Consider the following 17,217-nt stretch of genomic DNA (forward strand, 5'->3'; position numbering starts at 1 on the left):
TGTTTTGAGTTATTGAGCTTGAGTTAGCTAACATTACAGTATGAGCATTTTGTACATGAAAATGTCCAGGGAAACTCTTAACCCACTTAAAGTTAGTTTTTCATTTTATTAATAGAGTGCCGTATTCACTCTTTCTCTCTGTCTCTTTTACACACACACACACACACACACACACACACACACAATCATTATGTATTAAGACACAGATTTTCTTTTGTCCAGGAACATTGTAAAAAAGTTGTTGGAACATTTTTAATTTACCAAGTTACTTTTTATACCCAGAACAGTGGAGGATTATTTTAGAAGACATATTGCATGGTCTAATATACTAATTTAGATTTTAAAAATTCTACATACAGATTGAAGACAACTTTTTTAGTTTAGAAACATTTAGTGTGTGAAGCAGTTGGGATACTCTCTTACTGAGTGCGTGTAAAATGCTGTAGGTTTTTGGTGTCGGTTGCATGTGGATGGTTCTGTAACTTTCTAGAAAGTTAAACTTACTGAGCCTTAATCTTCTCACTAGCAAAAGGGGGGAAATGAAGGATTATTAAATTTAAGGATTATGTGGATTTCATAGATAATGAGAAAAATTACACAGCATAAAAATTTCCTTTATCCTTTAAATGTGGGAGATACAGGAAATTGACTCAAATCTGATGGTTTCTGGCATTTTTGAATTTTTTTAAATGTTAATTTGTATATCTATTGCACAAGAAACACCTGTGGTTGTTGCAGATTATAAGCAAAAATATATTTAAATAAGGTATAATTCTACCACTTAGACACAATTACTGTTAATATATTCCATTTTTATTTATATAATACCTACTGTAGAGTTATAGTAATTGGTATACTTCATGTATTCCATAAATTACTTAATAATACGTTAAGTTTTCTTATTTTTTAAAGATTTTATTTATTTGAGAGAGAGAGAGCGAGAGAGCACAAGCAGGGAGAGCAGCAGAGGGAGAAGGAGAAGCAGGCTCTCCGCTGAGCAGGGAGCCCTGATGTGGGGCTCCACTCGGGGCTCCATCCGAGGACCCTGGGATCATGATCTGAGCCAGAGCCAGACGTTTGACCGACTGAGCCACCCAGGTGCCCCTACATTAAGTATTCTTTACAAGTAAACTACTTTTATGACACCAGTTTAAATTTCATGTAGCTTTTTGTTTTATGGTTGTATCATAGTTGAACCAATTTCTTATTGGGCATTCAGGATGTTTATATTTGTTGCTATTACACATAACACTGTGAAACAATTCTTGCGTCATGTCTTTGCGTTCTTGTCCTGTTGTCTTAGTATAAATTCCTGGATCTGCACATGGTGTGCTTCAGAGTATGCAAATTTAAGACTTTGAACACATATCACAAATTGTATTCTAGAAAGGTGGTATCGTTTTATAATATCTTCAGTGATGTACAGAATTTGCCAGATTCCCATGTTCTTAAAATATGGACTATTTAAAAATCTTTGTTCAGCTTTTATATTGTCTTCTTTATAAATACAGTATAAAAGGAGTCTCATTTTATATCATTATTTAGATTTATTTAGATTTTTGTATCATTTTAATTTTATCACTCTTTAGATTAATATATATGTATTAAATACAAGAATATGTATACACACACACACACACACACACAGGAGTACATTAATATTTTGACATGGATGGGGGTGGTCCAAAATCTACATACTATGATTTTTGCCTTTCTGTAGCCTCTTTGGAGAAATAAACCATTCTGGATACTTGGGTTTTCTGAATATCTCTGTAAATTTCATTATTTCTACTTAATATTTGGAATGTAACCCGGCTTTATCTATGGTGCAGAGGTGTTCCTTTGAGGGTTAATTATCAGAGTTTGTTTTCAGAATGCTAACTTGAAGGTCAGTGCCTGTAATGAGGTTAAGCTCTACAGTTGTTAGCTACCCTCAGGTATTTGATTGCATAGCATCTTGGCCATTGCAAGCTAATAAGTAGGTGGTACTTCCCTTGTTCAGATGAGTAGATGGGTTCAGAGAGGTTATTTAACTTGCTTAAGGTCACACAGCTCTTAGGTAATGAAAGTGGGATATGAATATACTTTTGTCTGACGTGAGCCCTTTCTCTTTCCGTGTTGCCATTTGCTGCCCTGCCCTCTTGATTGGCCCCATCCAGGGCCATTGACTGTCACTCTTCACTGCTCTCCATGTGAGTAGGTACCACTCTTCTTTCTTCTAACTCACTGCTTCTAATCTGGGTTAACGTGGGAACTTAATCACCAGATTGTGTCAGTGGTGAATAATTAAGTATTGGGGGCTCTGAGGGGGCTGTCCTATGACTAGAGAGAATGGACTTTGACATCTGTTTTGGATATTCCTGGGACTTTTTCATGCCTTTTTGGCTTGGATAGAAGTTCCCAGATATGAGATGTTACTGTGTTATCACTAGATGGGATCAATGCTCATCTTTTTTTCTTTTTAAACATTTATTTATTTTTGAGAGAGAGAGAGCATGACTGGGGACAGGTAGGCAGTGGGAGAGAGAGAATCCTCAATCAGACTCCCCACTTAGCATGGAGTCTGACACAGGGCTTGATCCCAGGACTCTGAGATCATGACCTGAGCTGAAATCAAGAGTCGACCCTTAACTGACTGACCCAGGCGCCCCACAGTGCTTGTCTTGAGGGGAAAATTCAAGAGAGTTGTGCTGCACAGACCATGAGCACCTGGTTACCTGGGATAATCCATGAGCCACTCCATTTTCTCTGCTACCCTGTCATCCCCTTTCCTCCCAGCTACTCCACCCTCGAGAGACAGGATCTGCAGATATTTTTCCAGTGGTTTCACTAAGAAACAGTGGTTGTGGTAACTGTAGGTGGTCTGTTCATATGTTATAGCCTTAAGTGGGGAATTGTCTGTTTAAAGTATGCACCGTCTTCATGCTTTGTTTTTTGTCTCTCTCCATCAGGATTTCATAGCCCCCTCTCTAGGATGTTTCAGTAAATATAGCTCATTACACAAATCTGGGCCATTTCATGAATCCATTTAAGGAGACTCATGCCCTCTGCAATTTAGCTTTGTCATCAAACTTGAGGAATTGAAGGATGGAATTGAAATTGATGATGTGCATCAAGAGTTGATATTTCAAGTTTATATCTTAATCTGTTTTTATTTACTCTTGGTAGGCTAGATTGCCCATAGGATTTTTATAGAAAAGATGTTGGAAATGTAGCTTCTAACTTTTGTCGATTACCCATAAAATGGTTCCATTACAGAAAACTCTCATCGTGGTTTTTTTTTTTCTGTTCATACTAAAATGGTTAATCTCTGTCTCTGTAACATAGAACCACTTGTAACTTCCTATATGGGACAACTTTTGTTGATATATTCACATCCTTCAAGGATAACGTTAGATGCATATTAGTTAATCTAATGCGAAATTTGACTTGTGTACTAACCCTGATTAAGAGAAAATTAATACGCAAATCTGTTTTTCAGGCAGTAACAGAGAAGAATTTTGAAACAAAGGATTTTCGAGCTTCTCTAGAGAATGGTGTTCTGTTGTGTGAGTAAGTATTTAAAGCAGTGAAAAAATAATTCAAAAGCAAAGGTGTGTATGTGTGTTGTGAGTTGCCTTCACTCCCCCCTCCATGGCCACCGTAGTCACAGATCTGTTTTCTTGCTAACAAGTGAGATTTGATCTCTGCAAATTGACACCCCTACAGTACCAGGCAGTAGGACAGGGTTATCAGTCTCTGCATCGAAAGATAGCATTGGTGAAATGTATATTATTTTAAATTAGTAAACAAGAAAGATTCTGTTATTGTTTAATGGGCCAGTAGGGGTGGGTGGTTGAGGAGAAAGCCTTATTACATTGCACCAGCTCTCCCTCTGAATATTCTAACATACGGAATTGCCTGGTTTAGAAGTTAATATAAAACTTTTTTCTTCATCAGTAAATAGCGATGCTTGTAGAACATATTGAGGCAGTAGCAAATTTTTCTTTTAAGCTCTAAGTGGAGTCATTACATTGCCACAGTCATTTGAGTCAATGGCCCATGGGCCATTCATTCAATTAATATATTATTGAAAATCATATCCCAGGTTTTGGTCATCATAAGTAAACTCGTCTGGTGGCATGATTGATGGTATGAGACCTACATCATGTGTCTATTCCACTATTTTGTCCCCCAGTGGATGCATAGTGCAGTTTGCCAGGTATGTGACCTTTGGGAGTGGAGGCGGAGCCAGGCCTGTGGGATGTAAAGGTGAAGTCCAAGGTGAGGATGCGGGTTGCAGAAGTGAGCAAATAAATTATAAGAATGTCCTTGAGTATGAACCCACATTTTTGAAAGGGCTTAAGGATTCCAATCTAGACAGTTATCACATAGGTATTTATGGAATCTGTCCACAAGTAAGCATTAGGAGTGTATGTGTTTATATTTAGATGATTTTTTATTATCCTTTTTTTTTTTTTAAAGATTTTATTTATTTATTTGACAGAGATAGAGACAGCCAGCGAGAGAGGGAACACAAGCGGGGGAGTGGGAGAGGAAGAAGCAGGCTCATAGCGGAGGAGCCTGATGTGGGGCTCGATCCCACAACACCGGGATCATGCCCTGAGCCGAAGGCAGACGCTTAACCCCTGTGCCACCCAGGCGCCCCGATTTTTGATTATCCTTTTAAAGGAAGGTTGTTTCAGCAAAGATCAGGAGTCAAAGGGCTTAGGTTTGATTCTTTGCCCTATTACTTTTGGACATTTGAACAATTGACCTAGCATCTGAGCCTTAATTTCTCATCCATGAAGTAGAGATCAGCATATCTGATCTCACTTACAGGGTTGCAAAATTCCATAATTATCTATCTATCTATCTATCTATCTATCTATCTATCTATCTATATTAAGGTTTATATTAACAATCTTTGCATAAATGTAAGTTGTTGTTAGGAAGATGGCCATGTAGATAACAACCTCTATCTCATTAGCTCTGTTGGTAGATGTTCAAACTTTTTTGTCTTAGAGCAATGTTATTAAATTGAATCTTGTGAAGTTATTGATATTCAACCCTCTGTGACCTACAGAAATGTCAATTTCATGTGGTTCTACCCAATACATAGCAGAGCAGCACCTGAAGAAGGGCCACAAGTAAAGTTGAAGGGGAGTTTCTTGTCCTCTTCTGATGTATATTTAGAAGTCCATTGCCAATACATTTAAAATAATTCTAGTAGACCGTGTGGTCAGTCTAATTGGTCAAAGTTAGGAAATTACTTTATATTAATTTGAAAACTGTCGAATTTAAATGTGTCCTAATGCATTTGGAAGATGGAGGGGGGAATGATGGTTAGAAAAATTCATGTGATCTGAAACCTACCTTAGCTGTATGGACTATTTAGAGGTTTGCAGAGAAATGACTTTCTCCACTGTAAGCTCCGCAAGTCAGGATAAGCCTTAGGTAGGAAGTGTGCCTACGAAGCACTGAGTTGTTTGTAGACATGTGAGAGCATATAGCTCAAATAGGTGATCTTTTTAAGGAAGTCACTTTGTGGATATATACTGCCAGTAGGAACTGTCACTTACATCATTTTTAGGGATCCATTGCCTCCATAACAAGATCATTAACCATACTTGCGTGACACTTAGGTTTTTGTTTTGTTTTTAATTTAAAATGCAACGTATGCAGCAGCCTGGTCTCTGAATGATTTGAGGTGATTTGTAAAAACCATACCCAACCTGAGAGAAGGAGCTTATTGTTACCAGTGAAGATATTCAGAGTCGACGAAAAACTGTTTTGATTACAAGCAGTACTGTTAGATTACAGACATAAGTTCTACCTTCACAGCAAACATTTGGATGCATGTTTAGAGATATATTGGTTTAACGAAAGTCACTTTAATTCACAATTTCCAAAAGCTCATTCTTAGATTGTTTCCTAGCTGGAATAATACCAATCGGGGGTTTTGTGCATTACCAGATTAAGTCTAATCAGTATGTTTGGTACCCAGTATTCTTTAAATGAATGTTTTCCAAAAGTAGCATAAGTAAGTACTAAGCTCTGCTAATTGGCAGTTGTAGTTTACTGAGGGGCATCAAAGCCCTGTGTGATGTTTGTTTAAAAAATTTTTTTTGCTTAATTATAAATCACAGTGTATGTGGCCACTGGTTAATGAAACATACTAATCTAAAAGCTGTGATGTTGGGGGAAAAAGCCTAGGTAACTGTTCGGTCTAATCTGTGGTGCAGACAGCCTAGCTGGTTGGCCTGTGAAATGATTAAGCAGACTTCACTGCTCGATCACCACCACCTGAGTTCCAGTGCTTACGCGGACAGCACAATCCGCCCCTCAGAGTCTGGTATTAAAAGTCCTGACTCTTGAATTCATGGTAAATGTAGCAAGCCGTCTGTCTTTGAGAATATTTTACCCATAAGAGATCTCAAGTTTCAGCTGAAATATGATTAGGATATTTTAAAACTCCGAATTCATTTTCTTACAGGAAAAGGCTGACTTCTGCTTGGTTCATGGCCAGGAAAATGGATTCTTGTGAAATACAGGGTCTGCTTGTTGCCCATTAACAAGATCTAGGCATCCTGGTTCATTACCATCATTAAAGCGTTTTCTTATTATTTTACCTAATTGTAGCAGTCGTTTATCCATTAGTCGTAGTTTATCCTTTTTGAGCTGACATTCTGAAATATCAAAGTTAAGAGTTAGAGGAAGTGAGCTTATTATAGCCTCCACCCAACTGGCAGTGTTCTGACATTTCAGATAGTCTAAATCGGGTATAAACTCTGCGCTGAGGTTTTAGACAAGATACATACCCGCATAACGAGGATAATGTGCCTTTATTGTCTTTTAATCTGATTGACTATTAAAGTGGGTATCTTTTGTTAATCCTCTGAGTATCATTTAGTTTGACTGACTCAGATCTAATTAAGTTGAGGGCTAAGGAATACTCTGCTGGTCAAAGTCTGGTACAGTAATTCTTTCCCTGTAAACCTTAGACATGTAATCTCTCTTGGCTTTCCTAAACAGTGAGATGGGAACAAAATCTAATTTGGGTTTTTTTCCAATTAGTAAAAGGATTGACAAGAGTCTGTAAGGTGACTTCAGCTCCTTGTTAATTATTGATAGTATTCATTAATCAGTCCCCTGTGTGCAGTGTTTATTAGTGTTCATGAGGACCTTACTATATATTTTTTAAAAATATGAGGTTTGCTACCACCTAAATATCTAAATCTCTCTCACTCTGTGGTTCTAGCAAAAGTATGTCTCTTCTCTAAACATATTTAGTTGAGGCATACCTAGCTAGTGATAGGAGTTAGTAATTTCACAGTTACTCATCTTATGATAGCGATCTTAGAAATACTAAAATGAAAACATTCTTTATTCACCTTATGAAGTAAGAAGATATGTTTGAAGATAATTTTATTGGGTGTGTCTCTGGTTAGTCAGTCTACACTTCCCATCTCTGGAATATTGCCAGGCTTTGCTCTGTCCCATGTCAGCCAGCCATGCCTCAGAAATTTACATATGAGCCACGTCTCAGAAGTTTATGTCTTTTTGAACTTGGCTCAAATTATTGAGAAAACTCTTCTCACACTGTTACGATGCCTTCTTTCCCATGGCTCACAGCTTGGAAAGAGTGAATCAAGATGTTCACCCATTTGGTTTGAGAAATCCTGTTTTAATTTGTTATGCCATGTGACCACTATGCTGTCTACATAAACAAAACATAATGTTTTGTTAAAGATGCATTCAATACAAGGAGAAAAATTATTTTAAAAAACTCCTGTTAATTTCCTATGGGATCCTTGGGTGATTGTTTTAAGACAGGACAAAGTAAAGAACTTTGTCACTTCTCATTCATGCAAGAGAGCTCTGTCTTTTGTTAGATTTAGAGACTTCACACATCGAGTGGTGGTGATACCGGTGGGTCCTTGGGCTTCTTTGCCGTGTTCCATGTGAAGCCCAGAGGGCCTTCCTTCTTTAATGAAGACTTTTTCTTAGAGTTCTTTCTGGTTTAGAATTTCCTGAGGAGGACACTTATTTCCATACATCTCTCTGGCACGCCAACACCATCCATTGATCCCCATCTGTATTATAGCCATTTGCAATATAAGTAATAAAAACGGTTTTTCTGGGGCGCCTGGGTGGCTCATTCGGTTGAACATCTGACTTTTGGTTTTGGTTCAGGTCATGATTTCATGGTCATGAGATAGAGCTCTGCAGTGGGCTCTGCTCAGCGCAGTGTCTGACTAGTATTCTCTCCCTCTCCCCCTGCTTGTATGCACTTGCTCTCTCTCAAATAAATAAATAAATAAATAAATAAATAAAATCTTAAAAAAGAAGATTTTTCTTCACTTAAAGTACTATAAACCTTGGAGTTTCCATACTATTTGACAACTCGGTCGTACACAAAGGAAGATGCAAGTGTTCAAGTTCATTAAAGGACAACTTTCAGATTTTAAACTGCTTTCTCTTTATGTTCGCATTTTGTGGTTGCCAGTCTGTATGTTCTGTTTTTAAGATGCATAGTCAGTTTTTCCCTGTAATTTGATATCTACCTATAACAAAACATCATTTAAGAAACAGTTTATTAATTTGAAGGCTAGCTTAGCAAACATCAGTTTAAAAGTTCACTTCTGTTACAGTAGTCGCATTGTAGAGACTCATTGCAAATTTTGCAGAAGGTATTTTGTATTGTGGCTTCCATCCTGTTTCATAAACCTGCACATATCATCTACAGGGCTTTCCTGCCCTAAATATAAACTACTAAGAGGAGAACATACAGCATTTCACTGATAGGACCTCTGAGACAGGAATGAGAATGATGGTCTACTAAAAATAAAAGTATGTAATATGTATGCTAGATGTATGAGATAGGAGCAATTTTATTAAAGTTGATCAACAAGTTATTACTGATGTCAGTTTTCATGTAATAAAGGGGTTCAGGTAGACACATGGAACACAATGTGTTGGCTGTGAAGTAATCAAAATATGGTAATATGGTCAGTGTATTGAGAAGTAAGTTAAATGAATATTGTAAAAAGAACAAATATATAATGGTATCACATCAGTTAAAATAGAGTAATTGCCTTATCTGAGAGACTTAATCTTTAGAATTTTTTATATACTAACAATCACCAGTCAGAAAATTGGATGAGATCCAAGGGGTTAAAAGCAATAGTAACAAGGTTTAAAACACTGTTTTCTTTAGAGAAACGTGTGAGACTTTTATCTCGGATGTCGAAAATGTAATGGTAAGCTGTAAAATTTAAGATATGAAATAAGATATATTTCTATATAGGGTAATTGATGTCAATCGATTTATAATTTTAATCCAATACTCATATTGAATCTAGTCAGGCTTGTCTTTATAAGTATTGTTTTAACATTCACATGGAAGAATAAGCAGGTTAGAATAGGAAAAATTCTAAAAATAAAAATTTCTATGAAATGGGCTTGTCCCAACATTAGAACACTTGACAAACATGACCAAGCACAGTAATTAAAAATTATGGATTGCTTTATAAATGTGCATATTAATATAGGAACAAGATCCAAAATACATTCTTATGTGTAGGAATTTTTGATAAAGGAGATATGAAAATATGCAGAAGAGAGAAATCACTCAGTTCATTGTATTGGGATAATTGGCTAAGAATGAATTTATAAGCCCACCAAATAGCCTAGGTGAAGATAATACAAAGCTAAAAAAATAATATTGAAGAGTTAAAATCTTTGGAGGGAGTTTAAAGTTCTAAGCTTTGACGGAGAAGGAAAAAAAAAAAGAAAAAAAATAGATTTATATCTATATGTAAATAGATATTCTGACAACATTCTGAGAAAAATACGTTAAGCAAAATGACTTAAACATTATCTAGATTTCAAATAAACTGGTGAGATACACATTTGAAAACCTCAGTAACAAAGGATGTGACCAAATACTTCACAAATAAAGAAATACTACTGGAAATAAGCAGTAAAATCTTCACCTTCATTAGTAAGAAATAATTATGCAAAAACCAGATACTCTTTTTAAATTGAAAGTGGTAAATAATTCGAAATGTTACAAAATGATGGCATATTATGGCAAAATGTCATATACTCAAAATGACCATTAAATACAAGCTGGTACAGCTCTGAAAAACAATGTGACAATACCTGTCATGTAATTGTATGCTAGTTTTTTAATTAATATAAACATATTAACTTACCACAAACATTACAGCACTTTTCCCAATAATCTTCCCTTTTGGGAATAAAAAAAGACTACAAAGTGGGGGAAATATGTATAAAGCTTCTTCATAGTGGAAAATATCAAAAACAAATGTCTATAATGTGATGGATAAAATCGGTGAGATCTTATACATCCCTTAAGAGCGGTGGTTAGAAAGGCAGCCGCTCTGTGGAAGGTCGTGCCGTGTGGAGTGGAGGCGCAGAAGGAAGGTGCTACCCATCTAGCCCGCCATGAGGTGGGCACACAAATGCTGCCTGCTGGTGCAAAAGTAAATTGATTCGCATTGCCAAATTCCTTTCCAGACAACTATCAAGACCTTGATGCTGCTGATTTTATTTCTAGAAATAGAGTATAGGAAATTGTAAGGGGCAGGGATGAAGATATGCATACAGACCTACATCAGAAGCATTTTCACAGTGGTGAAAATTGGAGTGAACCCAAGTCTGTCTATAAGAGAACAACATATCACTCTCATTTGCATGAAGGGGTGGAGAGGAATTTAGAGACGTTACTTAATAGTAAACAGTCGAACCAGGACAGCAAATGCTAGACACATTCTGCTGTTGATGTGGTATTGGGAAATGTCCTAAGGAGTCCGCCATCAGACCACTCAAGCTTTGTGCAACTCACTTCAGGATGCTTCGGGCCTAACAGTGAGGCTAGATAAGAGAGTCCTATCATAATAAAACTATAATTATCACATATATTGATACTGACTTGTTGCTCTTGCACACTTTCCCATCTTAGCCCTTATTGTTAACTATTTGTGTTGTATTCTAACTCAGCAGTATTCAAAATTACCACAGGAATTCTAGAAATCAAACTTATATTAATTTTACTACCAGTCTTTGAAAATATTAAGGTGACCATAAATGTTTATATTGAATTCTTTTAAACTTTAAATTTTTTTTTAGAGAAGGGGGGAGGAGAGGAGGGGGAGGGAGAGAGCAGATCTTAGGCAGGCTCCACACCCAGCACGGAGCTGGGTGGGACTTGATCTCACAACCCAGAGATCATGACCTGAGCCGAAATCAAGAGTTGGATGCTTAACTGATTGAGACACCCAGACACCCCAAACTTTAAAATTTTATATTATATATGCTTCTTACTTTACCTAAGGAAATGTGATCCCTAACTACTCAGAGTGGTTTTTATTTTAGAGATATTATAGCTTATGCATTTAAATGGGGGTAATTAATGAAAAATCTTGGTAAGGAATTTACTTAAGATAACCCGTCCAAATTAATATATCTGATAGAGAGTTTATTCTCTTGGTCAACATTTGGTAATTAAGAGAGACAACATCAAGGTTTGACTTGTCTGACAACAGAAAACCTAACAGAGGGGAGGTGTCCTTGTTGGGAAAAGCCATAAAACCATTTCTCACATTTGAGTGAAGTGAAAAGGTAACATTTTTCTAAATTTTTTTTCTATAAAGGAGATAGAGGTTTTGAATCACAGAAAAATTTCTGTATTAAAAGTTAGCGGGCTTTTGCAAATATTTTTGAAGCACCTACATACCAGGTACACCTCTAAGTGCTAGGAGATGTTTGGAATGAGAGAACATCCTTGTGTTGAGCACTTCACTGTCTGATTAGGGCAGTGCTCTGTCTTCAGTAAGCATTCAGATGTTTGTGGACAGAGTTGCATCTGGAAGAAAACTAGGCAAATGAAGATGTGCTAAATAACAGATAAAACAAAAATCATTGTTCTTTAATTTGTAAGGAAATATGTCTTCATTATGTCTTTCAAAAATGTAGTTACCAATAGGAAAATTTGACTAATGTGAGGATATATATTTAGAAACTGTAGTCAGCAGAAAGATAATAGAAATATGTATGTGTGACTGACTGGCCAAATAATTCATAGGTTAGCAAGTTCACTCTCAATGTACTGATATGCTCTTTGAAGTCAGTGTCTCTAGGACTTTTGGAACAGATCTTTGGAAATGGGAAATTGAAAGGTGTCCCTGCCGAAGAGCTTTCTGATAAAGGGGAAATGAGGTTTGGCATTTGGAACTAGTTTCTGGAGACTGAGAGAGCACCAAATGCTAGTTCTCATTGAAATCATTTATAACCGAGCTAGATGTTACACTGAACTTTATGTACAGTTTTCTTGGAGTGTCACCTCTGAGTTATATTTAAAGCAAGGACACATTCACTGGTGACAAGGTTTCGGAACAGAGGCAGCCTTCTAGCATCTGTTATGTAACTCTGCTCCGTTGGAGGAAGTGGGCAGGAGGTTTTGGAGAGAAGGAGAAAAGGAAGCAGACAACAATGCAGGGATGAGCTGAAGGAGAGGGTTCGCGGGCTTTGCCAGTGTGGTCTACCACCGGAGATAGCAAATGACTAGGGGTGTTCTGTTCTGGTTTTAATCTTACCAAAAGAGCAAACCTCTGATGTTCTAACAAAGCACGTAACTGGGTTTATGCCATGGCCTGAGGGGAGGCTTGGGGGAGTCGAGGTATAATTACAAATAGGATTAGAGGAATGGTGGGCTTGCAGGCAGATAAAATGGTCCCTTGACTGGCTCCACTTCCTTGTTCACAGAGGCATCTGGAAGGTTATCATGTTATATGATTCTTGAATAGAGCCAGTGACCTCAAGTGAGTGTTGCCTTTACGAATTCCACATGTGTAATTGAAGAACCCTTATTATGCAAAGAAGATCTATTTATAAAAGAGAGTAGTATCTCCCTTGTGTGGCAGTTGTATTTTATTTGGTAAAAGACTCTGGTCCTAATTTTTTTTAGATATCCTGAAATTTCACAGAAGTTTAAATTTTATGAAATCTGTTTTCCTCCCTAGAAGAAATATCCAATAAGTTTTTCCTTTAATTGTATGTGAAAATAATTATTCATGATTCATAATTTGGTTGGATGTTCAGTATTTGCCAAAACCGCATGTGCATTTTCTCCATGCTCTAGTGCTTAGAACCGATACCATTTTAACATTTGACCAAGTAAAACAGCGTTTTCCTCTAGTGACACAACTTTTACAGGGTAGTTTGTGTGTTATGCAGAGCGTTGTTTTTGCCTTGTGGTTATTTCTGTGTTTGTACACGTACTTGGAGGCTCAGGAGTCGAGAAGGAAGCCAGTCCACAGTGTGTATGTTGCTTCTGGGTAATAGCTATGGAACCTTCTGAGGAGGTAGGAGTCAACTCATTTTTTGGGAAACACATATCTGCTGGTTCCTTTATTTCCTTCAATCCCTTCCTTTTGCTGACTTGATTGAGTGTAGACTGTGTTATTGTTCATTCCAGAAAGTGTTTTTAAAAAAATGCTCTTGGTATTCCTAACACTGTAATATAAAAATGGTAAGTGAAGTACATAGGTAAATTGAGTGATCTGGCCAAAGTCGTCAGTGACTCAAATGGGTGGAGGAGGAATTTATGACACTCCTCCTCCAATAAAGACAACCGATGCCAGACTTGCCTGACATTTGATAAGTTGGCCCCGCTCATTTTAGCCTAACTTTTTATGTCACTGGAAGATTACATTTTTAAAAGTTTTTATTTATTTGAGAGACTGAGCAAGGGAGAGAGAGAGCGCATGCACGAGCAGGGGGAGGGGCAGAGGGAGAGGGAGAGGGAGAAGCAGACTTCCCACTGAGTAGGGCGCCTGGGATCATAACCTGAGCTGAAGGCAGGCACTTAACCTGCTTAAGTGACCGAGCCACCCAGGCGCCCTGAAAGATTACATTTTAAGATCCAAGTTACTGTAGGAAAGTCACTGTCAAGCTCTAGTAGACAACAACTCTATGAATTTCTTGATTTATACTAATGCCAGAATAATGTTGCTATTAAGTAATGTTCCAGTTATTAGTTCTTCTATGCCTTGTGTACCTGGTACATAGGGAACAACTAGAAGAATTAATTTGGAACTGTCATTTCTTAGAAGCCTGCTCAAATTTTTTCTAGCTCCTCCGTGAGCCATTAAAGAAAAATAATTTCAGCTATGAAGAGAGAAAGCCTTCCTTCCTACCCGGCTTTCAGTGCACAAATAAGAAATTAGGAATCAGAGAGTAACAGTTCTAGGAAATGCTTGATTGAGGGGGCAATTTTATTATTTATATTAAGTTGTCTAAAGATCTTTGTATGAAGAACCTATGAAAACAGAAAAAAACATCTTTTGTTCACCGGACTAAGTCTTCGTAAGCCATCGTTTTGTAATTTTGAATCCTGCTGAACAACATTCTGAAGGTTATTAAATTGAGACTTTTGTCTTCTTTATTTTTAGCACATTCAAGTGTATATATAAATCTCTGGAATGTTGAAGGAGTGACATTCCACAAGTGTCAGATCTTTTTTTTCTGTTGCCCATTGTGAAGAGGAGACCAGTAAATTAAGAATGTTTGATTCTTTCTCCTATATTTGCTTTCTTTTTGGAGCTGTTTAAGAATAGAATTGCTTTTTGTAGCTAGGTTATTGAATAGGAAAATCACTGTTTTAAATTACTGTTTTCTGACAGTGACTAATGATTAATTAACCAAGCTAGCATTAGTAGAAAAGCATTACTATAGTATTAAATGTCTCCGTGGCTTAGCACTGTGTCAGTAAACAGCAACAAAAAACATAGAGTTCACAATAACTAGATTTAGAACCAAGAATTGTACTCTAAGTTATAGTCTTCAACGGAGGCTTCTTTCTCACGTTCTGGAATGTGGACACCTATAGATATCTTTGCAGATTCTGTCATAGCAACTTAAATGTGTTCAGTATCAGATTCTGAGGTAACTATTAGCCCATTTTGGGGAGTTCTGGTACATTTAATTTTTATCCAATCATTCTGTTACGGTAACAAAGCGATCAGTCCCGTATTTGAACGAGTTACCAGTAAGAACTCGCTGGCTGTTGGGATGAGTTCCACGGCACCCTTTAAATCTGGCAAAATACAGTTGTATTTTGTACCCATGGATGGACCTAGGGAATATTATGCTAAGTGAAATAAGTCAGAGAAAGACAAATACTGTATGATTTCATTTACATATAAAATCTAAAAAACAAAACAAACAGAAACAGACTCATAAATACAGAGAACAAACTGGTAGTTGCCAGAGGGGACGGGGGAGGGAGAATGGGTGAAGTGGGATTAAGAGGTACAAATGCCAGTAATAAAATAAATAAGTCATGGAGAGGTAAATGGAATATAGTCATATATATTATATAGTCATGGGGAGTATAATCAATAATAGAATTACTTTGTATGATGACAGATGGTAACTAGACTTATAATGGTGATCCTTTCATAATGTATATAAATGTCCAACCACTATGATGTATACCTGAAACTATAATATTGTATGTCAACTATACTTCAGTAAACAAATCTGGAAAAATAATGTGGTTTGAAGCTACCTTTTAAAATAAAGATCAGTTTGAGAAAAAATTAAAATGATTAATAGAAAAAATTATTCTTAGGTCTGAGAGAGCTAGATTATAACGAAAGAGATTCTTTTGGCTCTTGGAACAGAGTCAAACACTACCTTTAACAAATGTGGAACTATTTTTAGGGACATGGCCTTGAGTAGAGCAGTGTGTCTATGGGGTCTGAGAAGACACTCATCATTGTGTGCAGTGATGTTCTTACTCTGTTTCTTGTTTTCTTGATTGTTTGCCTTTTATAGGGCTCTTGGCTCTGAATAACATATGGGGGATGGACTAGTGATAGACCTGATTTTTGAAAATGTTAAAAAGAATATTAAACTGATACTGGCATTCTTGTAATTGCATATGTTATTTCTTTATTTACTTTCAGTTTGGTTAATAAACTTAAACCTGGTGTCATTAAGAAGATCAATAGATTATCCACACCAATAGCAGGTTTGGTAAGTAAAAAATTATCTTTAAAACTGGATTTCTTTGTTTTTAAAATGTTAAAAGCTGGGCATAGACTGGTACTCTTATCTGGAATTATAGAAATTAGGTTTGGGGTTTCTTGCTCAAGAAAGTGTTTTTAGTGATGTCCTCCTATATCTTCAGTTCTTCTGTCTCCCTTCTGCTGGGAGGCCTTTATTTTTGTTGTTGTTTGTTTTTGCTTTTTGTGCCCTCCAACTTCATGTATCCTTTTTCTTAGCTTAATTCTTCCACAAATTGCATGTGTTTATGATCACCTCCTTTCTGAAGCCCAGCCCTGCAGACTTTGTTTGCTAGTTGACCACACTTTGGGGAAACTGTAGATGTTCCCTTGTTACATTTCTGTTGCTTCATGCTTATGCATGACCCTCAGTAATCTGCAGATCTTGGAGTGTATTTGCAACACATTTGTTTTATATCATAGATTTGCTACCAGAGTTCCGTGTGGTATTGGGTAAGTCGCTATCTTCCCTTGCCTCAGTAATACTACCTACCATGACTCTGGGAAAGTCTCTAGATTCCTTTTAGCTTTAACCTTGGATTTTGTGTATGAAAAATACCCCACACTGTCATTATATAGATACTGCAGTGGATCAATAATAATTGAAAGACCAATAACAAGGTGGGGCTGAATCTTTGAAAAAAAGTAATTTATAATTAAGTACAAATGATGGGTTATTTTCGAAATGTTAGCAACCCCTAAGAATCAGGCTGATGACAGGAGTCAGTTAAAAAAAATTAATTTTGTAAAATGCTGAAGTTTAACACAGCTGCTTATATTTGAGAACCTTCTGTTTGGCCAAATATGTGTTTGCAGATGTCAGAGGCATGAAGGATGAAAGGTAGCAGTATCAAGATTTCTGGATTTTTTTTGGTTTCAAATTTGGTTAGGTAAAAAACGTATCATGTATGCATATGTTGTTATATGAAGATATATACATATATATATATATATATATATATATATATATGCCTAGCAATATGCACATATGTATGAATTACTTCTTGTAAGTCAGAAGGTATTATTTGAAGAATAAAATGAAAGAAATTTGGCTTTTGAGTCTTTCTAGGAAGAAACATTCAGTTTAATAAAAATAAAACCTTATATGAAAATCATTTTTATGGAATAACTTCTGTGAAAA

The 17,217-nt window shown here is 36.6% G+C and overlaps 1 protein-coding gene across 1 annotated transcript in view; it reads left to right on the forward strand.

Annotated features, from left to right (window-relative positions):
* The window catches only part of LMO7 (LIM domain 7), a 196,837-nt gene that overhangs the window by 66,468 nt on the left and 113,152 nt on the right, over positions 1 to 17,217 (forward strand). Inside the window, exons 3-4 of the mRNA XM_040623652.1 lie at positions 3,482 to 3,552; positions 15,978 to 16,047. Coding sequence (XP_040479586.1) covers positions 3,482 to 3,552; positions 15,978 to 16,047 — 141 coding nt within the window. The remainder of the gene's footprint in view (positions 1 to 3,481; positions 3,553 to 15,977; positions 16,048 to 17,217) is intronic.

This window comes from Ursus maritimus, unplaced genomic scaffold (genome assembly GCF_017311325.1).
Source record: "Ursus maritimus isolate PB19 unplaced genomic scaffold, ASM1731132v1 scaffold_10, whole genome shotgun sequence".
Classification (NCBI taxonomy): Eukaryota; Metazoa; Chordata; class Mammalia; order Carnivora; family Ursidae; genus Ursus; species Ursus maritimus.